The sequence below is a fragment of the Gorilla gorilla genome, chromosome 19, assembly GCF_029281585.2.
Source record: "Gorilla gorilla gorilla isolate KB3781 chromosome 19, NHGRI_mGorGor1-v2.1_pri, whole genome shotgun sequence".
Lineage (NCBI taxonomy): Eukaryota > Metazoa > Chordata > Mammalia > Primates > Hominidae > Gorilla > Gorilla gorilla.
The window spans coordinates 102,846,865-102,869,790 of NC_073243.2; the positions used below are offsets into that span (position 1 = coordinate 102,846,865).

Here is a 22,926-nt window from a genome sequence, read left to right on the forward strand (position 1 = left end):
GGCTGGGAGAGGGGCCCAGACAGATTGTCCCTCAGTTTTCAGTCGGATTCAACCCTGCCAACGAGCCTCCAGAACTGTAAGAATAAATTTCTGTCCTTAAAGCCACCTGGTTTGTGGTAGTTTCTCACAACAGCTCTAGGGAATGAATACATTGTCAACTCCCAATTAGAAAACAGAACGCCCAGTGAGCATTCAACAGGCTGGGAGCACCACTCTGCCGTTCCTTATTAATGTAAGTTTAATGTGGTGTTATTATGTGAAAGAAAATCTTGGGCATTAGCATAAGGGCTTTAAAAATTATTATAACACATTTTCATAGGTATTTCTAAAGTTAAGATATTTCTTCTAATTTTAGATGATGGCATTGTATGAGAATCAAAAAATAGTGGGATGATATGACTCTAATGCTATTCCAGTCTTTTTTAAGTTAATTTCTAAATTTTGAAATTGATCATTTAAAAAAAATTTATTTTCCCATATGTTATTGGGGTAGAGAAGGTATGTGGTTACATGAGTAAGTTCTTCAGTGGAGATTTGTGAGAACCTGGTGCACCCATCGCCCGAGCAGTATACACTGCACCACGTTGGTTGTCTTTTACGCCTTGCCCCGCTCCCACTCTTCCCCATAAGTCCTCAAAGTCTAGTGTATCATTCTTTTGCCTTTGCATACTCATAGCTTAGCTCCCACATATCAGTGAGAACATAAGATGTTTGGCTAGTCTTTTGATTTTGAGGTTATAATTATACTTGCTTGTATTTGACATGGACGGAAATGAAAGTATACTGAAAATTAATATGAAAAAATAACAAACACATTGAATATCCACTAGGAAGTAAAGGCAGAGGAACATGGAACAAATCCTTCCACATTGACTGAAATATTTACTGCCTTTTTTCGTTCAATGCACACCATTCTAGCTCAAGTGACACTTGTGTGACCCTGACACGTGTGACCATGAAGGTATTATAATTAGCAAAGATGTCCTCTCTCAAAGTTACTGTTATAGATTGACATTTTATTCAAGTCAAATCACAGTTGTTTCTAGTTCCAACTCATTTGCATTTGTTTCAGTTTTGAACAAAGATATAGTCTTGCATACCCTGACAATTTGTTTATAATTGCCATGGCAATGTAACATTTCCCAGCGCGTCGCAGAATATGTGACATAAGAATATGAATGTAAACATATGAAAAAAGAAAGCCCTCAGGTGGTTGTTAATTTTTGGCGTTGTGTAATTAAACTAGTTTTGTTTAATGTTATCTTTTGCCAGTATCTAATTAGCAAAGCCATCTGCTGAAAGAGTAGTAGCCCATTTGCCTAGAATGTTGTTCTCTTCATTTTTATGAAGTGTCTGCCTTTGCTGGTCCCTATCTAATTAACTTATCTGGCGGTGGAGTGTGATAATACACAGCTTTGTTTATATACTTCTGAGAACTGTGGATTTATATGTATGTAACACATACATAAAAAGAGCCAATCTCTTTTTCTTTTCTGCATCTGATTTACTCTTGAGATCACAGCTCCATTTATCCTAACCACAGTATGTCTGTGTGCAACACGGTCCAATGGATGCTGTACCTTGAAACAATGGGGGCTTCGTTGCATCCCCAGGATTTATGCAGATATAAAATGGGTTTTCCATAAGCCTCTTCTTTTTTTTTTGTAGCTCTCTTTTTATGTTTGTCACATCCTGAAAGCTAATGATATTATAAGTTAGAGTGTGTCACTGGACCTGAGATTAACTTGCATATGGCTACTATAACAATGAAAATGAACACTGTTGACTCCTCAGATTTAAAATAATTCTGTCTAGGCTGATGGAATACACTTATGCTGTATTGTAAATTAATATCTGATGTGTATCTCTATGTCTGTTTTTCCTTCTGTCAATCACATAGAAGAGTGTCTTCCATTTGGTAGGTACTTAATGAATATTTGTTAAATAAAGGAGATAATTAATGTATTTGCATAAAGCAAAACTTCTGTGAGTTGTTCCTTAGTACAGGTATTATTTGTATGTATTTACAGAAAAAAACTTACTACAAACAGGACTCGTTGTGTCTTTTAAAGTATAGGTGTTTCAAACTCACTGCCTACTGTATCTAATCTTTGAATATTCAAGTAACCACAATATTACTGCTATATGTCTGCTGATGAAATATATAATGCAGACAAAGTATTGAATAGCCTAGAGTAGAAATATTTCTTTTCTCTACTGGGCTATCCTGAAATAGAAAAAGACAAAAGATGACAAAAATTAAATATTTTTAAAAGGGAGACTCAGGAAATGAGACTATGAATGTTGGGTTGAGATCTGAAATGTAGAATGCTTTAGCACTTGTTTTGACTATTGTAAAGATAGGTTTGGGTTAGTGGAAAAACGTCTTTTGAATACGAGTGGACACGTGGCTTCTCAAATCAGTAGTGAGACTTGTTCTATAATCACGATACATGAAATAATAAAAATTTTCACTGAGAAATGAAAGAGAAGGCTTGATTAAAAGGTATTTAGTTCATTAGAATGGATCTAGAAGAATAAGGAAGTTGTGACCAGGTTAAACAAACAGCCTAATTTCAAACAGAAAAATGGGTCACTGTGAGAAATAAGATCCCATAGAGAGGAGGTACATTGATACTCTTATTTGTCTCTGATGGATTTTTTTTTTAATTTCATGTCTGTCAAGTGATGAAATAGGCAAAGTCTGGCTGACCTAGTGAATAGGAGGACACTATGGGATGAATCTGGAGCATCCCATTCTAGTATAATCTGGAAAAGCCGCTTTTCTCCATTCTATTCCTTTTCAAATTCTGTGCTATCCAATAATATGTATATATTCCTGCTGTCTTCTGGAATAAGTAAAGTTCCATTCTTAATATAAAATTTCCCTTTATCCTGTTCTCTATTCAGGTAGAAAGTGAACAGAAAAGCTGTACAATCATGGTCTTTAATTAATTCTGGATTTGAATATTATAGACAAGCTAGTGAGGCTGTAATAAAATGCCTTAGGAAATTAATTTTTTTTCTTTCTAATCACTATCTTCAGAAAATCCGTAAGATTTGTCATATTTATTATTGGTCTAATAAACTTGTAAGAGCAGTTGCTATTTTTTGGTATGCTGGATAAAAATAATGAAATATTTTTTAAAACTCTCACATTCTTTCTTCTCTTATTTTCCCTTTCAATCTTTGGCCAATATTTATCTTGAAAATGCAAAGGCTATTTGGGCATTAGGTAGACTTGTGAAGCTGTTTGTTTGCCATTTCAGCCGCAGGATCTGAACAATTTTGATGGCATTTGGTAAATATTCTTCTCCCTTAGCCCTGGGACTAATCCTTCTCTTTATAGCTTTCATGTTTATAGAAGAGAACATTATTATTTAACTTTTAACAAAATCACTAGACCAATGAAAGCCACCGTGAATGACTCTTTATCTAAAGTATTTTATTGTATAGTTTTCCTAGTAATTGTATAACACCAGTTCCTCTTGGTGATATGTAATACTAAAACCTCTGGCAATATACAAAGTTATAATGAGATTTACTCTGCTGAAAGAATATATCATATTCTTTCAATCCTCAATACTGTTTTAATCAATCCTCAATACTGTTTTAAGTTTAAGTAAAGGCCAAGACGTGGATATCTACTTAAATACAAAAAAACTGAGTAATATTTTGTAAAGAGATCTAAGAAAGGAATATACTAAAGGTCAAATCAGATGAACAACAACACATTTATTTTCATTTATTTTATCTGTACTTCATGGGGATATAGTTATGCAACTGTATGGGAGGCTGTTTTCTCTGGAGGTGTCATTGCTTTTCATGAAAATATTTGTCATCCTGGTATGGAATTCAAGTCATGTGTTTGCATCAGATGCTGATTAGCAGTGACTATTGTTACCATCAAACATTATGAGCAGGGAAACAGCACAGAAGGAATTAACAAATTCTCTTATCAGATGTTGACACTGACAAAAATCTTCAAGTCTGCACAAGGGAAAACAGTTATAGCATTGTTTTGGTTTCAGAGACACTGAAGTGGTTCTCTCTAGAATACTTTTCTTATGGACTCATATTTGCCAAGTAACATAAATTATACAAGATGCAGTGTTTTATGATTTAATCTCTGTTATGTAACATTCTTTGGAAGGCAGAAGATATTAGAGAATGGTGTTAGCCTGACTTTGTTATTCTCCCAAGTTTGGATAATTAGAAAGAAAACATTTCTTACTAAAAAATAAGGGTGAAGCCATTATTTTCCTTCATATGATTTGACACTAGGTTGCTTTTGGTTTAGTTTATTATTTGACATTAGTCCAAATTAACAGAAAAAAGTCTCTATCTCAAAATGTCTTTCTGTTAATGATTGAATTACTGCACATCCCTGTTCCTTCAGAAATCCAATTTTAATAGTAAAATAGAAAATAATAATTGTGATAACAGGTATGGAGAATGAAAAAAAAATATTTTTACCCTATAAAAGTTCACACTCTATACAATGATAGAAAAGAGAAAAAAAAAAAAGCCCAGATGCCTCAATTTGCGCAAAAAACTATTCACGAGAGCTAGGCCATGGATGTTTGTAGGCATCCTTTCTGTAAAGCAAGCCCTGTCTGTTTTCTTCACTAATCACACATTTCATTTGTGAGTTACCATCAGACGTGAAAGCACACATAGCAAATTAATCAGCGTAAGTGAGATTTGGAAATTCTGAGAAAAAATATTTAAAAGCTGTGGCTCTAAACATTTAGTCAGAGCTAATAATAGTATGAAAATGACTGCTATTGGGGAAAAATCCTAACTATGTTCTTTGCATGAGCTATCTATTGATTGATTATCATTTACAGGTGTATCTTGGTAGTAAGGATATGCAAAATCATCCTTCATTATCTATGCATATTGATAAATGACATATTATTTGAATAAAACAAAAATGTTAAAATTAATATTTAAATTATCTTGTCTCAAGGCCTCTCCTTTAAGCCTCGTCTGGGTCTATTCCATAGTTTCACTGAAGTGATCATTTCTACCATCAGTGCTATAGTCACCAACTCATTGTTCCTTTCTAACAGTGACTAGATCTAAGCATCACATCATCACTACCCAAAAGCAAATAGTAAAGGGGAAGGTCCTTATGCTTCAATATTAGAGCTAAATCTAAGCCCATGACTAAATTTCATGTATTTGGTGTAAATTCTATGAGTATGAAAATGTTGGTGCCAGGATGCAGCCCTATTTCCTAATCTGGTTACCAGTGCCTTGTTACTTTGTTTATATTTTCCCTTTTATTTAGTCAAAACCATGACTGCTATTGCTTTGGTGTTTTCTACAGGCTGTGGAATGGGAGTGTGATGAAGCTACCAAAAAGGCCTGTTACAGCAAAGGCAAATCAAAGGTAAGAAGAATGCAATTATGAGCAGCCATCACCCTGTTTTGAAGGACTCTACACTATATAAAGCATGTTGATATGAAGAGTATTCCTGGTTACGATGCCATGTAAAGTGAAAAAAGCAAGATTCAAAATATGTATACGGTATATTCTCAAGTTTTTAATACTAAATTAAAATTAACCCCAGCAGTCAATCATTTCCAAAAAGGATTCAGAACATAAGAAGATCAGAGCTAATTTGCCCTTTCTGTCATTAGACTAAGATAAGAAATTAATTGATTGATAGCGCTGGAAAAAATATGGGCCTGAATTTTTAAGATATTTTAAATTCCTCCTTTCTTACTTTACAGCTAAATCTAGAAAGTAATGATATGACAAATAAATTTATTACATAAAATATTATTTGTGATAGATTCTTTATAATTTATCTTAACATATTCTTTATAATAAACTCTCTTTTCATACTAAAATCTACATCCCATGTTCCTATAGAATGTGCAGTTTATAGCTAAGGTTGGAAATGTGTTTCTTGAGCAATTGTACATGTTGCAGGCTTCTTTCAAATGTTTCTTTGGCTCTAAAAGATGCATGATTCTTTGCCTTTCCAGGAAGACTATGTGTCTTTGAGAAAATTATTCATGATCAACTTGAGGAAATTCTTCTGCAGCTTGTGCACAGGCTCACTGTGTCTTATTCTGTTAGTGATCTTCTTACATTATATTGGAGCACAGACTTCCAATAGTGAATTATGCTTTGGGTTACAGAAGACAGCAGTTATACACAGAGTAGAAAAGGGGGCTTGCTATGCAAAGTTGGTCCTAGGACCAATAGTTTGGGGAAAAAAATATAGCAAATGCAGAGAGCACTGGCAAAAGATCCTCCCCCTTCTCTATTTATAAAAGAGTGTCATGTACCTTTTTTTTACCCAATTTCATTGTCTGCTTCCCTGCCCTTTAACTGAATAGCTGTGGGAGTCAGACACTGAGGCAGGTGTCAGCCAGCTTAGTTATGGGGTTTCCCAACCCTGACTAAAGGAGTAGGAAGAAGAGAAGGAGGAAAATGCAGTCTTAGCCAGGGAAACAGTTGGAGACAAGGGGGAAATAAAGCAGGAATTGATGAAGGGTATTTTCTGGAAGATATTTAACCGCAGAAAAGGCCTCTGAGTTAAATCATCAGAGATATAAGGAGATTTAAAGGTACTCCAATTGTCAAAGAATTCGAATCTGATACCTTCAAATGCTCCCCAAAATAAATAAATCATATAAAGCCCACACATCGGGGACCCCTATAACCTTCTTGTTGAGTTTGTAGAAATGATGTATAGAACTTTTGAAGAGGTGATTTCTAAATAGTTTCCTTTTTCCTCCCTGTGGTGTTTGAGTCTCAATGTGGGGGTTGTGTGGCTCGGCCCTCTGCCCCACTTCACTGGTCAGAGCACAGTCCTTTAAATAAGACCACCTGTGCCAAGGAATGAGATGGGACCTGGAGTCAGACTTACATGAAGTGAGGGGTGGAAAGATGGCTTTCTTTATTTCAACTAGTAAGATTCACTGATGCAAGCACCACCGTTCCATGCTCTCAAGGCCTGCAGTGGGCCTTGCCTGGGGATATCAATGCCTCCCAGGGGGTGCTCTGTGTGATGCCTGATATGGTTTGGCTGTGTCCCCACCAAACTCCATCTTGAATTGTAGCTTCCATAATTCCCATGTGTGCTAGAAGAGACCTGGGGGAAGGTAATTGAATTGTGGGGGTGGGGCTTCCCTGTGCTGTTCTCATGATACTGAATAAGTCTCACAAGATCTGATGGTTTTTAAAGGGGAGTTCCCCTGCACAAGCTCTCTTGCCTGCTGCCATGTAAGACGTGTCTTGCTTCCCCTTCATTTGCTGCTATGATTGTGTGGACTCCCCAGTCATGTGGAACTATGAGTCCATTAAGCCTCTTTCCTTTAAAATTACCCAGTCTCAGGTATTAGCAGTGTGAGAACAGACTAATACAGTGACCTAGCTCTCCCTCTTGCTTTTTCTCAACTCTTTCTTCTTGTCTTTATCTTCCTTCTGGTACTTTGACTCTTTCATCTCCTCTTTTTCTTTCTTTCTGGGTCACATGGGCACATCAATAAGCACTATTCAGATTTGAGCAACCTAGCAGCAGATATTGTGAATGCACACTTGTCACAGTGTCTGTTCTGAAAATGTTTAGCTGATAGCCCAGACCTGAGGGGCCCCACCCTCCTTCCCTCTCCCAGGTCCCAGTGCTGTTTCCTCGTCCGATCTTAACACACCCAGCCCACGGTGAGCGTTTAAAGATGTTCCACTGAATGAGTGAATGAACATGAGAAGCCCATACCAGGGCAGTGAACTTTAATTTAGGGTTTCTCATCTTCATCATTATTGATATTTGGGGCCAGATTATTCTTTGACGTGGCAGCTATTCTGTACATGGCAGGAAACACATTGCCAGACATTGACCTGGTCGGGAATCCCTGCTTTAATTTCCAAAATGGTAAATTTATTTGTCACTTTTGCATTGTTTATTTTGATTTTTATGCTCCCTAGAGTCCTCTCATATTTCATCTTGATTACATGTATATATTTGTTACAAAGACGTTTAAAAATTAACAGTTAACTCCCTTCCCCTCTATGAGCTTCAGTCTTCTTATACTCCTTGTCCTACTAAAGCAAAGCATCAGATTCCATCATGTAGCGAGGGGTTTTTCCTCCTCATAGTCTGGAAGTCCATAATTTACAAAGAATCTACATGGTTGCCTTTTGCTAATAGATTATTTCTACTTGGGGTGAAAAATTGCTTCTTCTGAAGAAGAACTAGCCTACGTTTTGCCTTAAGCCGTGATCATTGGTTGTTTGGTGCTTAGAACTTAAGTAAATTGAACCCAGAGAACTATTAGGAAAAGGCCATCTTTTGGGACCGATAGGTAATATACCCTCGATTCACAGAGGAGACCAATCGTTACTACACTTAATTGAATTTTCTTGATACACAGAAAGCAAATGAGGGAAACAAATATTTTCAAGTAAAATCAAACCTTTATGTTTCACATGCTTTGCGTTTTAATGGATTAAAAATAATGGGAAATCTTAGTAATTATTAATTGACTCAAACTGCATTTGTGAATGGATTTTTTAACACTAATATAGTAAGACGGATGAAGATGAGTGTCAAGCACCGTGTACTCTGAGAAAGATAAATCACACGTTCTTTCAGGTTGCCTTAAGTATATTGATAAATTCAGAGACTTTAAATAACTTTTGTTGCTTCGAAGCACAGCTCAGTTTATGTAGCAGAACTGTGTGCATTGGAAATTCCTGTGTACAAAAATGATGAGTAGCTTTACAAACATGTTGGTCTAGACAGCACTGGGCTGGTTCATGGGTGGTGAGAGGAGAGGGCTCTTCATCCACCTTTATAAGTTCCTCTTTCTTATTTGGCATCTCTCTTGCTTTCTTAACATAGTAACTGAACAATGACCATGATGTGACCAAGCTGGCTGACCAAGCCCAGCTCCTGGGACAGAGAAGGGAAAGAAACAAGGCAGCCCCTATGAACAGGGGCAACTGGGCCAAATGCAGCCTCCGAAGGACTGCCCCCTGAACTCAGAATTCAGACAACCCACATTTCCCCATTTTGACAGTTCCTAGGAGCCAATTTAGAGAACATTCTCACAGTCAATTTGACTGATAGGTAACGTCTCTTTGGGTGAACGGAATTAAGACTTTTCTTAGTGGTCATGAGCTTAGAAGGCTAATTCAGCTGTTTTGTAGTTTTGCTTGTGCTGAAGTTCTTACGAGAACAGAATTACAAAGTTTCCCTTCTCCCTGAAATAAAAAGAATAATGCAAAATGTGACATCTCAGAAATGAGAAGAATGCCAGCAATTTAAACTGAAGTTGTTTTTTTTTTTTCCTACTCTGAGAAAAGTGGTCTGTGCTTCCGCACATAATGCATTTAGCTGCCGAGCTGAGCTGGAATGCATGCATGGAAGGAGGTGGCTGGGTCTGCAGGGAGGACACTGCCTGTGCCCACTTGCTGCTCTGATGGGAGCATTCCTCAGCTTGCTGCAGAGCGGAGGAGAGTAGAGATGATGGATTTCCCCTTGTTTCCCTGGGATGTCTGTATCCAGACACAGATATGATTTCACATATAATCCGTTAAAAGTACAATTTAGGGAATTAGGGTCAAGAGAAGTTATCCAGATTTTTTATTTGGGCCAGGTTTGAAAAGAAGGTAGGTACTGAAGATGCCAAGCCCTTGTAAAGTTTGAGTTCTATTTTATTTAGAAAATGTTCGGCTCCCTTGGGAAAGAGGGAGTGCCTTTGCCTGCAATGGCTTAAATATTCCATGGGAAAAAAAAGTGGGCGTGGGGAATCTGTTTTTATGGATTCAAAAACTTATAATAAAACCTGTTGTATTTAGTTCTTCTGGACATAGCATTATAGAAACTGAATTCTATAACTACTTAAGTATCTTTTACACAAATATTATTTTAAACACAAATAGTCAATTCTCTCACGACCTAACAAGAGTTCCTTGTGTGTGTTGGGCTATAATGTCTGAACTGACGTTCCTCCCACTCTGACATTTAGGAACTTTACAAAGGAAACACAGCTGATTATTATGGGAATGAAAGAGCTGCTGTATGCTTCTATTACACTTTGTGATTTTCAAAAGTTTTTGTTCATGATCTCATTTCAGGATTTTTGACACCAAGTTCCTAGAATTATTTTGCTAGTTAGTGGGAGAGTTTTGATTAGAATCCAGAGCTATGTATATTGTTCTCCCTGTCATATCCTGTGGTCCTATTTACCAAGTTGTCAAATTATGCTGGTAAAGAGGTAAACTCCTAGTGAACAGGAGAAGAAACTCATGACACCATACTACCTAAGTGCCTGCTGGTGTAGGGCTGGATCTTGACATTTTGTACCTAAGTGCCAATATTTTGAAAGCTGTGAGTTAATCAATACATGGGACACATTGTAGCCCTGCTTTTATTTTATGTAATTGCTTTAAAAATTGAGGATACTTTAGGTTAAATACTAACATTAGGTTATATGCACACCTAATTTTATTTCTTTAATTGAGGTATCCAAAAAGGTTTCCCATGAAGTCAGCTCAGTTGAAAATAGAGTATGTACATATATACAGTATAGTATTTTTATATATCAATACACTGTACATTACATAGCATGTAATATATGTATATGAGTGTTTATCTCTACATATTGCATCTGTGATATGCATGTGCATATATTCACAAGTAATACATGTATACAATTATATAGATACACCCTTTATACACACACACATACACACATACATCTGATTGGGTTAGGTATGGTTTTGCAAGAGTCACCAGGTAATCATGATTTAGGTTGATGTGGGTTCAACTTTGAAAGGCTCATGCAATTCCTATAAATTGCTCTTCTTCAGCACTTTGATGCTGACAAAGATAACACATTATGAAGAGGACACATTGCTTTCACTGGGAGCACTATGATTAACATAAAGGCTGTAGCCTTCTAACCCTTATCTTTCCTCCCTAAAATTAGTGGGTTGGGCGACGGGCTGGGTATTGCTGAAGAGACACCTGAGAGATCCACAGAACATACCTGTTTAAAAAAAAAAAATCATGAAATGCTATATGACAAAACCAATTAATTCATTAAGAAAACAGCCCTAAAACGTGTTTTCTCTGCTGGGGCTGGGGCCTTGTGTCCTTGAGACCAAGTGGGTATCGGCCAGTCTCCATGTAAAAGCCCTTTCTATGAGTCAGCAACCATGCTCCTTGGCTATCAATTGCCTTGAAGTCAAGGACAGGTTGATAAGTCTGTGGATCACAGGCCCCCATGGGTCATTTTAATGTTCAAGTGCTGTGATCAAAATGTAGATAGATGACTCTCATTATCAACCCTAGAAGCCTTGTGGCAGCAAGCTGCTAGAGGCCTTGGAGATGTGCACTGTGACTTCTTGGAAAATCAGAATTCATTAAATCCTCTTCACCCATTTTCAAGTTACAGAAATGGGCTAGAAGAAAAAATTCTTAGATGACAAAAGGAAAATCATAGACATTTAAGTATGCTGATTTATAAGAGAAACCTTTAAAAGAATCTTCTAAAGGGACTTCTACACTGTGACTCTACTTTAAAATAGGTGACTCCAAGCAGTACTTCAAGCAAGTTCAGGTAACCCATGGAAAGGCCACGTTTGTAACAGAGATTGGCAAAGTGAGTTGCCAGTGGATCTGCAAGAGAATTTGAGTTTTGAAAACACCATCAAGAGGAGACTAATTATTACACAGCCTGGAACGGTTACTCATTTCCTTTTTTTTTTTTTTTTTTTTGAGATGGAGTCTTGCTCTGTCACTCAGGCTGGAGTGCAGTGGCACGATCTTGGCTCGCTGTAAGCTCCGCCTCCTGAGTTCAAGCAATTCTCCCACTTCAGTCTCTTGAGTAGTAGCTGGGGTTACAGGCATGCATTACCACAACTGGCTGACTTTTGTATTTTTAGTAGGCATGGGGTTTCATGTTGGCCAGGCTGGTCTCGAACTCCTGACCTCAGGTGATCTGCCTGCCTTGGCGTCCCAAAGTGCTGGGATTACAGGCATGGAACCACCGTGCCCAGCCACTCATTTCCTTTTATTCACAGTATTGACTGTCCAGTTCCCAAATTTATCTTCTGCTCAAAAGCTAAATACTTCTACTTTCTTTTTTTTTCCTGTGTTTTCACATTCTGTTTCAGTTGAACTTGTCCCAATCTCTCTTTTCAAAACATTTATTATTTTAAATGAATTTGTTTGGAATTCACATCTGGAATTCACTATCTGTGAATTAAACATGAGGATGCCTTTAAGGGAGTAAGAACAGGAAGTACGTGAGATGCCCTTAGCCAGTTGGGTGACTGAGTTATGCTCTTGGCAGTTAAGAAGAAACTCGAGCCGGGCGCGGTGGCTCACGCCTGTAATCCCAGCACTTTGGGAGGCCGAGGCGGGCGGATCACGAGGTCAGGAGATCGAGACCATCCTGGCTAACATGGTGAAACCCCGTCTCTACTAAAAATGCAAAAAATTAGCCGGGCGTGGTGGCGGGCGCCTGTAGTCCCAGCTACTCGGGAGGCTGAGGTAGGAGAATGGCGTGAACCTGGGAGGCGGAGCTTGCAGTGAGCCGAGATTGCGCCAAGATTGCGCCACTGCACTCCAGCCTGGGCGACAGAGCCAGACTCCGTCTCAAAAAAAAAAAAAAAAAGAAGAAACTTGAATAACACCCACCTCCACTGGTTGCTCCTGTAGGACTCAGTGAATGAGCACACCTACCGTTATTGGTGATAACTCAGACCTCTAGTTAAGGCTGGGGCCATCTACACTATTACCCTCCTTCATTAGCTCCTGATTGCCACAGGCTCCTCTGGGTTCCATAGGGCTGGGGCCACCCTCCATCATTTTATAAAAATTCTGCACAGACCTCCTTGCCTGATCATCTGGATCCCTGACATCTTCCTCCTTTTTTTCCACACTCTCACTCAGTTCTGCGAAGAACACCAGTGACACATGGGAATGTGGCTCATCGCCAATAATAGAGCCAGTGTCTTCATGTATTCTCACGTGGTCTTAATGATCAGAACGTGCTCTTTCATTCTCTGCCCTAATTGAAATAATTCTGTCCCTTTCCTCATTTACTTTTTCTCTGATATTCTTACACTACCAGCTGGGTTTGCACTGCCCCTCCCTGGCACACTGCTGCACCATGGTTACCATGGTTATCACACATTCTGACCAACATGCTGGTTCTTCATCAACCTTGAGAGTGGTCTTCAGGAATGTTAACCTATAGTTGCAGGGCACTGTGGCTCATGCCTGCAGTCCCAGCACTTTGGGAGGACAAGGCAGGAGGATCTCTTGAACCCAGGAATTCGAGACCAGCCTGGGCAACATAATGAGTCCTTGACCCTACAAAAAAAAAAAAAAAAGAAAAAAATAGCCAGAGGTGGTGGCATACACATGTAATCCGAGCTACTTGGGAGACTGAGGTGAGAGGATCACTTGAGGCCAAGTGGTCGAGGCTGCAGTGAACCGTGATTGTGCCACTGCACTCCAGCCTGGGCAACAGAGTGAACCCTTGTCTCAAAAAACAAAAACAAAAACAAAAGAAAGCAACCTACAGTCTTATTTGCACTTTGTTCTTCCTTTGGGAAATTAACGTAAACACCATATTTGATATCTTGGTTATTCTCCTTTCCATAATTGACTGGAGGCCCTTGCTTTCTCTTCACCAGGGCTGTAGAACTCTGCTGTGAAATCATATCTTTTCAATCCAGATGATTCTCCTGGAACAAATTACCCTTGCCCATGTTGTTTGTGGTTTACCTTGGGGCAAGCTCTTGCTTTTTTTTTTTTTTAAAGAAAAAGTTTTATTACATCTTGCCTTGCTTTTAAAAGAGTTCTAAAAGCAGCAGCAAAAAACAAACAAAACCTCACCCTTCTATTCTGTTTGTAATTTTCCATCCCAGCCCTTATGATGGTGTTATTAATATGTCTGTGTCATCCATTAAGTCCATCAGCTTGCTCAGCCCTGTGTTCTGGAAGATGTCTTTGTGGGTCTCCTCTGACAGGCATTGGCTTCATTCTTTCATCCTCACTCTGCCTGCCTTTATAGGCTCCCGTACCCCTCTGGTTTCTTCCCCGGCCCTCCTGTGTTCTCTTCAGCCTGGGAAGCAAGAACTGTGTGGTTCTTTGAAGTCTTTTGTTTTGTTCTTTCCCTTTAGAGCTCTCCTGACCTTTCCCCAGGAATAAAAACAAAAGAGAACAAAACAAGACAAGCCTCCCACCTCTGGTGTACCTTTCTCAGTTACCAGATTCACTGTCTACTGTTTACGAGCATTTGGTAATTCTTCTGAAGTCACTTAGGTCTTTGTGGTTGTTTTCCATCTTCCTCAGTTCAGCTTCCAATGATAAGTGGTTACTATTACTGTTGGGAATAATGTTAGGAGGATAATCCACCCTTGGTATTTCACTTTACATTTAGAAGCCAATCTGAGCCAGGAGTGGTGCTCACACCTGTAATCCCAGCACTTTGAGAGGCCAAGGCGGGAGGATCATTTGAGCCCAGGAGTTCGAGACCAGCCTGGGCAGCATGACAGAACCCTGTCTCTAGTAAAGAAAATACAGAAATTAGCACTATGCATTTCCACTGTCTCGATGCTATGCAGTACACTGGGTTATGGGAAATTAACACTTTCATCTAGAGTGGGGGTCCATTTGGTTGAAGAGAAGATGAGCTATACCATTACATCCAGATTCCCCTGATTTCCAGCATGATGTGATTCAAATCATCATGTTATCATGCAGCATCTTTCATGCCTCGTGCGTCATCCATTCGCCATGGCGTGCAATTGACTCACTATTCTGGCTTTGTCCTTTCACAGCTACTACCTTGGTCTAGGCATGAAATGACAAGAGCCTGAGTTATGGAAGTGACTTCCTCCTTGGCTTCCTGACCCCAGGCTTCTATCTTCAGCTTATCCTGCACATTGGTTTCTGAGTGCTTCTTCAGTGATAAAACATGAGAGCTCATCAATACTTCACGCAGTCAAAACGTGTAATGGCTCCTTTCACATTCAGAGTAACATGTGAACTCACTATCTGGGCACACTTGGCCTGTTTCAGGCTCCTCGGCTTCTATGTGAGCTCCTCAGTACACAATGAGAGCGCCATGCTTTCTCTAGCCACGACACCTTGACAGAGTCTGCTCCTCTTGCGTGGAGTGTCTTTTCCCTCCTTTGCTCAGTAAAGTCCGACAGGTGTCCTACAAGCACCCCCTCCAGGAAGCCTCACTAAACCTTACACTTTATTTAACACTTAGTTGTCAGCTCCTTCAGGAAGCCTCTCTACATGTCTTCCCTTCCCTATTCCTTTGGAGCTATGTAATATTCCTCTGTGTGTCCTCATTACAGTGCATGGACAGCTCTGTGGTAATTGTCATGATCCTGTATTTTTCTGCCAGGAGCCTGGATTGAGACTTCTAACCCAGTGGCTACCAAAGAGGAGCTACTCAGTGAATGCTTGCTGAATAAATGAGGAACTCTCCAGCTCACATGTCCATCACTGCTATGGCCATACCCAGGGTTTTCTAAGAACACTTTGCAACCACAAAAAGTACTCCATTCTTGGAGTATCCCTCAGCCTAGGGTTTTGTCCCAAATGTTTCGAACATCTTGTCCTCATTAAGCATATTTTCACTTTTCAATCAATGAATTAAAAATGTGTATAGAGGCCGGGCGCGGTGGCTTACGCCTGTAATCCCAGCACTTTGGGAGGCCGAGGCGGGTGGATCACAAGGTCAAGAGATCGAGACCATCCTGACCAACATGATGAAACCCCGTCTCTACTAAAAATACAAAAAATTAGCCGGGTGTGGTAGCAGGCGCCTGTAGTCCCAGCTACTCGGGAGGCTGAGGCGGGAGAATGGCGTGAACCTGGGAGGCGGAGCTTGCAGTGAGCCGAATTCACGCCACTGCACTCCAGCCTGGGCGACAGAGCGAGACTCCGTCTCAAAAAAAAAAAAAAAACCAACATATAGATACTTGCTTTGTATTTAAAATATGCAGTTTGATCCCATAAAATAAAATTTGTTCCAGTTTGTGTACAGAGTTTCTCAAGTGACCTTCCGATCAAAAAGCGCTTGCAGCATTTTCTCAAAGTCTGAGGAAGTTTTCCAAGGCACTGTTTCACGAGTGGCATCTAATAGGCTTCTTTTATTTATTTTCCTAATACCCATCCAAGGCCATTTAGCATTTGTGCTACTATCAGATTCAATTCAAAATGAAATCATTTCTGTCAAAATTAGATGCATGCTTTGAGAATTTAATTGAACATATATTTATATATTCTTTATCAAACAAGGTGCAGATACAGCAAGTAAATTTATTTGATAAAAATCAAATTGTTTAATAGCTCTGTTGTTATTTTTTGGTCAATATCTGAAAGGTTTATTTTTTTTTTAATGGTTTACATTTTATTAATGGCTTACATATTTATTAGATAAAATGTATTCATTCTCACCATTCTTCTTGTGCTCAGATTTTGTTAGTATGTTTATCATTATACATATATATATATATTTTTAATTAATTAATTTATTTTCCCTCAGGAGGAATGTCAGAACTACATCCGGGTGCTTCTGGTGGGTGGCGACCGGTTATTCACCTGTGGGACCAATGCATTCACACCTGTCTGCACCAACCGCTCGGTATGGCTTCCTTTTGTGCCTCAAAAGAATTTAATATCAGAAGAGGCAAAACATTGTGTTAAAATATTAGTTTTAAATGAATTTCTATACACCAAGGTGTTGCTGTTCAATTCAAAAGCACTTTTTGTCAAATTGAATAAGTATTTGATTTATTGATATATTTCTAATCAGGACCATCAATTAGATAAATAGCTGGAAATAATTATAACTTGTATAATTAAACTTAAATATGTTTCTAAACTATTCCAACCAGCATTTTTTTCACCAGTGACTTTAAACATTAATCCTAAACATATTCTTTTTTGTCTTATTCTGCTTTATGGTAGAGATACTGTTACTGTTATTTATATTTATTTAAAATTATTAAAATGGTCTAAAATCACAATCCAAGGGAAGAAAAAATTAGCCTACAAATTGGATAAGAAGTATGTAAAAAAAAATAAGCAAACTAAGTAATTGCACCCTAGGCGAAATCCAGTTATAACTGATCCTCTTTCTTGTCTTTAACCTGGCAATCATTGACAGAGTAATTTTCAGCTGCACACACCATAGCAGTAGCATGGCAGGGTCAGTAGAACACACGTGGAATCTTCCTAATTCAGGGTATAAATGCAACCTTCCTCTGGGAATATCATGAAGAAATATGTTCATTCCCTGGTTGCACAACTTTCCTCAAGACCTTAATTGACCATCTGCTTTTACTGTTCATGATTTCAGGTTAGCATTCAGTTATTGGAAATAAAGGGAGGAGTTGGATGATAAGGGGTGTGAAGCTCAGGGAGCTCTCTAGGTGCTGCACCCTGCCCTGGGCGCTTTCACCAGTGCCATGGTTCAGTCCTCAACATCTGCCCCACAAGATCGCTACTCTTTGGGGCCCCCTTTTAAGAAAGAAGAACCTGAGACATAAAGAGCTGAAGGAACTTACCCAGGTACACATCTCATAGCAGAGCAAGCAGTGTGCCTGTACCTACCGGGCCTGACCCTTCTGCTCCAATACCTTTCAGGCGAGAACCAAGAACCAAATTAAGCAAAGATTCCACCAGTACCCAAGAGCTTTTCTCATTCAATGATTGGTTGGGAATCCAGCGTTTGGGAAGCTGGATTCATACGAAATGACTCCAAGACGCTTAGCTATCTCTCTGAAAACTGAAAAAACAGAAAGAAAGTGTTGGAAATGTGGGCCACATAGTGTTGAATATCCACACATCCTTACTTGTGAACACATTTTTTGGGGCTGTTCATTATATTTTGCTTCACTTGTGTTGATAGAATTATACATAATTTTTTTTTTTTTTTTTTTTTTTGAGACAGAGTCTCGCTCTGCCTCCCAGGCTGGAATGCAGTGGCATGATTTTGGCTCACTGCAACCTCCGCCTCCTGGGTTCAAGCGATTCTTCTGCCTCAGCCTCCTGAGTAGCTGGGACTACAGGTACATGCCACCATACGTGGCTAATTTTTTTTTTTTTTTTTTTTTTTTTAGTAGAGATGGGGTTTCACCATGTTAGCCAGGATAGTCTTGATCTCCTGACCTCGTGATCTGCCCGCCTCGGCCTCCCAAAGTGCTGGGATTATAGGCGTGAGCCACTGTGCCCAGGCAATTATACATAATTCTTTATTGTGATCCTATTTCTGTAAATATTGACACTGGTTTTTAAATTAAAGTGGAAAAGTATGCAATACTTGTGCATTATAAATCAAAGGCATATATACAATGATCTTATTTCTTATTTTGTGAGTATTCAGTGGTATGAGGTTCAGTAACTCTAAAGTGATGAGAAAGAGACTGATTGATGGACTGTCTTACCGTGAGCAGAGTAGGCTCTTTACATCAGTTGGAACGTAAAAGTTGGTCATCTTGCCCCATGGGCCCCCAAGAGGCTGTTGCACAAGCCTCACTGTGATGATGGTGGGTGTGACCATAAGCATCACTAAAGGGGCTTGTGCAGAGATAATTGCTTTCTCTCTCATCCTCCCCCACAGTTGAGCAACCTGACTGAGATCCATGATCAGATCAGTGGCATGGCCCGCTGTCCCTACAGTCCCCAGCACAATTCCACAGCGCTCCTCACAGCTGGCGGGGAGCTCTACGCTGCTACAGCCATGGATTTTCCAGGACGTGATCCTGCCATTTACCGAAGCCTGGGCATTTTACCTCCTCTCCGCACAGCGCAGTACAACTCCAAATGGCTCAATGGTAAGCTTTCCGTCACTCCCTCTTTCCCACCTCATTTGTCTTTGATTCCTGGTGATTTGGTGCTCAAAAGCAAACTACAACACTCTAAATAAAAATGAATTCTTCATCTTCTAAAGAAATCAAAGTGTAGCTTGTTCAGGACTAATGATAAAAAGGATATCATATGGCTATTTAGTATTTGGAAGAGAAGTGATATTCGCAACACTCTAACCATGATAATATGGCTAATGTTGATATGGCCACTTATAGAAACTTGCTGTTTTTTTTGATATTGTTGTTTAATGTCTAGAAAATTTGACAGCTTGTCATGTGTAGACTCCTGTGCATTACTTCTTAACTTCCATTTTATGTGTCTAGAAATGGAAATTACTAACATGGCATGTAATTTTCAGCAACTGTATAAAAGAATGTGTTTGTCATAGGTAACTCCAAAAGTTTGACAATTAAAAATGTAAAAAATGTATCAACTCACATACTTAGAAGTTAGTAGTAGGCATCATCAGGGTTTATTCATTCAATGGCTCAGTTAATAAGGAGGCGAGTATTCACTGCAGTCTCTGCCATCCACAGTCTGGCAGATGGGCCCTCAGGCCACCTCTGCTTGTGGTTGCAAAATTGTTGCTGCAAATTCAGGTATTGCATCCACATGTGGCAATATCCACTCAAAGAAGAGCCACATCCCTCTCCCCTTTTCATCCATGTATTTATTTTTAAAGAAACCAGAAACCCTTAGAAGGCTTCTTTTAGTTCTGGGCCAGAACTTGGTCACTTGCTTACTGAGCAATCAGAAGATGGTGACAACCATCCAAATTGAGGTTCGCTGTGTACAAAGCCTGATGTGTGTCAGCTGAAATGCAGCCCTCTGTATATCTGTGCATTCATGTGTGAGTGTGGTCACACACACACGCACATACACATACACCTACAAAGGCAATGTATATGTACCATGTGTAATCCATTGCCCCAAGCATTTATTTGATAGTTTGTACAAAAGTGAAATCTTGAGAGTTAGTAGACTTTTGTCACATATCAGCTAATTATGTAGACCAGAGTTTCTCAGCCTCAGCACTAGTGATGTTTTGGGCCAAATTGTCTTAGTTGTGGGACGGGGGGGGTGGGTCTTGTCCTTGGCATAGTAGGATGTCTAGCAGCATTTTCAACCTATAGTCATTATATGCCAGTAGCATCCTCCTCTGCCCAGTTGTAACAACGAAAAATGTTTTCAGCAATTTTTCAGTACCCCCTGGGAGGGGGGAATTAACTCTAGTTGAGAACCACTGCTTTAGACTCATCATGTATGCAAAACCATGGATACGTGTACATATATTCAATGCAAGTATTTTGCCAAATAATACAGTCAACCTAATCGAGATTGCCTTTAAAAGACTGTCCTGTAGGAAAAAAAGGATGTCCTCGTCATTAACTTTCTCAAGTAAACTAAATGACTCTATTGCTTCCAAAGGGAAACATGAATTGTTTTCCCAAACTGAAGCACTAACTAGATTTCTCCCATTAACATCATTTCTGTTGAACTGACTTCAACTGAATCAGTTGATTCTATGTGGATGGTCCCCTTTTGGCCCTGAAACTTTCATCTGTGCAGCTTCAAGTTGTTCTTTCCATTTGTTTGTTGATTCTGACTGGCCAAGGAAGTTTCCACTTAAAAATCAAGAATCCCTATCCCAATAAAGGCTTTGTAATTAGCATTTGCCAGAAGCAAAGTAAAAAGCTCTTTTCCCAAAGTGACACTTTAAGAATATCCTGGAAAAACAATTCAGGTCATAGCATGAGTTACAAACACTAGCTGCCTTCTTACATGTGACTGAGTGACCACCAGCTGATCAGGTGGTCAGTATCGGTCAGTGCCCTGGTTGTCAGCATCTGTGAATTCTCCTTTTCCATTGGAGAGTCATGTGTTGCCATCCAGGCAATGGAAGAGCTAAGACAGTGTTTATCACAGTCTTGGTAGGCATAACATTGTTATTTGATTTACAAAGACATTAATGTTTCCGATTCCTAAAACATTCTGCTGTTCATTTCTAAGATCTGATAACTGCAGACACTGAAAGTAATTCAGAGGTCAATACGGTGGCTCTACCACTCAGGCCACAAGGGCAGCACAATTTGCATGACAATGAATAGCCTGCATTTCTCAGGAAAGCAGCATTTCCACCGCCCTCCCCCACACTCCTTCCCTGGCCTACATTGGGAAGACCCTCTCTCCCAGGATAGAAAACCAAGAGCCCTGCCTGAGGACCCTGAGTTATTGCGTATGAAGTGTTGTCTTCATACCTCTCCTGTGTTTTGTTAGGGCACTTTCTGCTACTGCTGAGCCCTGAGATATTATTTCCACTCCTAGTTGGCCCTGATTTGCTTCTCTGATTGATCCTCCATCCAGGATGGATTCTGGTCTCTAACCACACTAGGTTCTGCTTCCACCCCCTGCTGAGCCTGAACACAGGGACATTTATCCTTCCTGGCCTAACTGGGACACAGGCTTTGCATCCCATCTGTTCTTTGCCAGACGCCCTTGTCTCAGGTCTTCCTCCTTTAGTTCTCCTTCCACTCCTGCCCGCCTGCACTGACTCCCACCAAATCCAGCCCCAGGGGGGCCCACCCCTTGGCTTCTGTGTCTCTTAAACACTGGGGTGCTAGAGAGAATCGTCCTGTGGTAGAAGGGGCAACAGAAAAGGTGGAGCCTCTGCCTTCAGTGAGGCCCTCAGGGCAGCTCCATAATGGTCTAGGACCCCAGTTCCTGTCCTCTCCCCTTGCAACTACCCCCACTCCAGTCCTCTCCCAACCTCTCCCAGGGATTCTCAATGGGTTTATCTTTCCTCCTACTTTACAGAGAAATGTTAGGTTCTAAAGGGTTTTTCCCAGTAAGCCCTCAAACTTACCTCTTCTTGTCACTCGGGGTCTGTAGCTGATTCTTTCTGCTGTGTTCTGGAGTAATTTTCGTTTTTTGGACAATATTTCTGCCTTATGCATTATCTTTCTTTTCACCATAACCTCAAATTTCTTCCTTTCTAATGATGACTCATGATTTCAGAAAAATGTTCGGGGGGCCAGGCGTGGTGGCTCACGCCTGTAATCCCAGCACTTTGGGAGGCCACGGCGGGCAGATCACGAGGTCAGGAGATCGAGACCACCCTGGCTAACACGGTGAAACCCCATCTCTACTAAAAATAGAAAAAATTAGCCGGGCATGGTGACGGGTGCCTGTAGTCCCAGCTACTCGGGAGGCTGAGGCAGGAGAATGGTGTGAACCCGGGAGGCGGAGCTTGCAGTGAGCCAAGATCGCGCCACTGCACTCCAGCCTGGGTGACACAGCGAGACTCCGTCTCAAAAAAAAAAAAAAAAAAAAGAAAATGTTCGGATGCCTTTTCTCTAAGTAAGACAAAAACAAAGAAACCCCAACAAGCTAAAAACAAACACCCTTAGTTCTGCCGTGTCCAAGAATGCTCCAGTTTGACATAGTGATTTTAAGGACCCATTAAATGATGCTCTCAGATTTTTCTCTTGAGTTTTCAACCAAGTCAGCAAAATAAAATTTGAGAGTTGGACTTGTTCCAGAAGGAGGCTACAATGGGCTGGTGAAGGGGTAGGTCTTCCTGCTTTGGTGGCCATGCAGTGGCAATTTTCTCTCAGCAGAAACAGGAGGAGTGGAGGGTAAGTCCCTGTCCCATCAGTTGCCCTCCATCATTGGCTGACTTTGTTGAGGACGGCAGTCTTAAACTCCCATCTTCAGGCAATTCTCATCTTCTCTGCCCTTTGCATCCCACCATGCGGCACTGCGGTGGTTCTCCCCAGTCCCACAGTGTCTAGTTACATTATTTGAGGACCGATTTGCAGCCATTACCTTAACTATCTTACTGGAAGGATGACATTGTTGCCTCGAAGTTTCTTTTACAGAAAGTTTATGCTGTACCCTACTTAGATAGTGCACGCTGTGGCTTGAGCGTCTGCCCTGTCCTTGACTCTTTTCCTTCAGCTGGTCTTTAAGCTTTGCTTATCCCTGGGAATTCTGTCCTCAATCCCTTCCTTCTGCCCACTCTTCTCATTCCACATGCTTTCCTTGGATTCCC

General features: G+C 40.1%; 1 protein-coding gene across 3 annotated transcripts in view; it reads left to right on the plus strand.

Moving 5' to 3' along the window:
* SEMA5A (semaphorin 5A) overlaps positions 1-22,926 on the plus strand; it is a 512,105-nt gene that overhangs the window by 297,611 nt on the left and 191,568 nt on the right. For all 3 annotated transcript variants that reach the window (XM_031003381.3, XM_055367948.2, XM_055367947.2), the window contains 3 exons: positions 5,336-5,398; positions 16,549-16,647; positions 18,628-18,841. In XM_031003381.3, the coding sequence (XP_030859241.2) occupies positions 5,336-5,398; positions 16,549-16,647; positions 18,628-18,841 (376 nt within the window). The remainder of the gene's footprint in view (positions 1-5,335; positions 5,399-16,548; positions 16,648-18,627; positions 18,842-22,926) is intronic.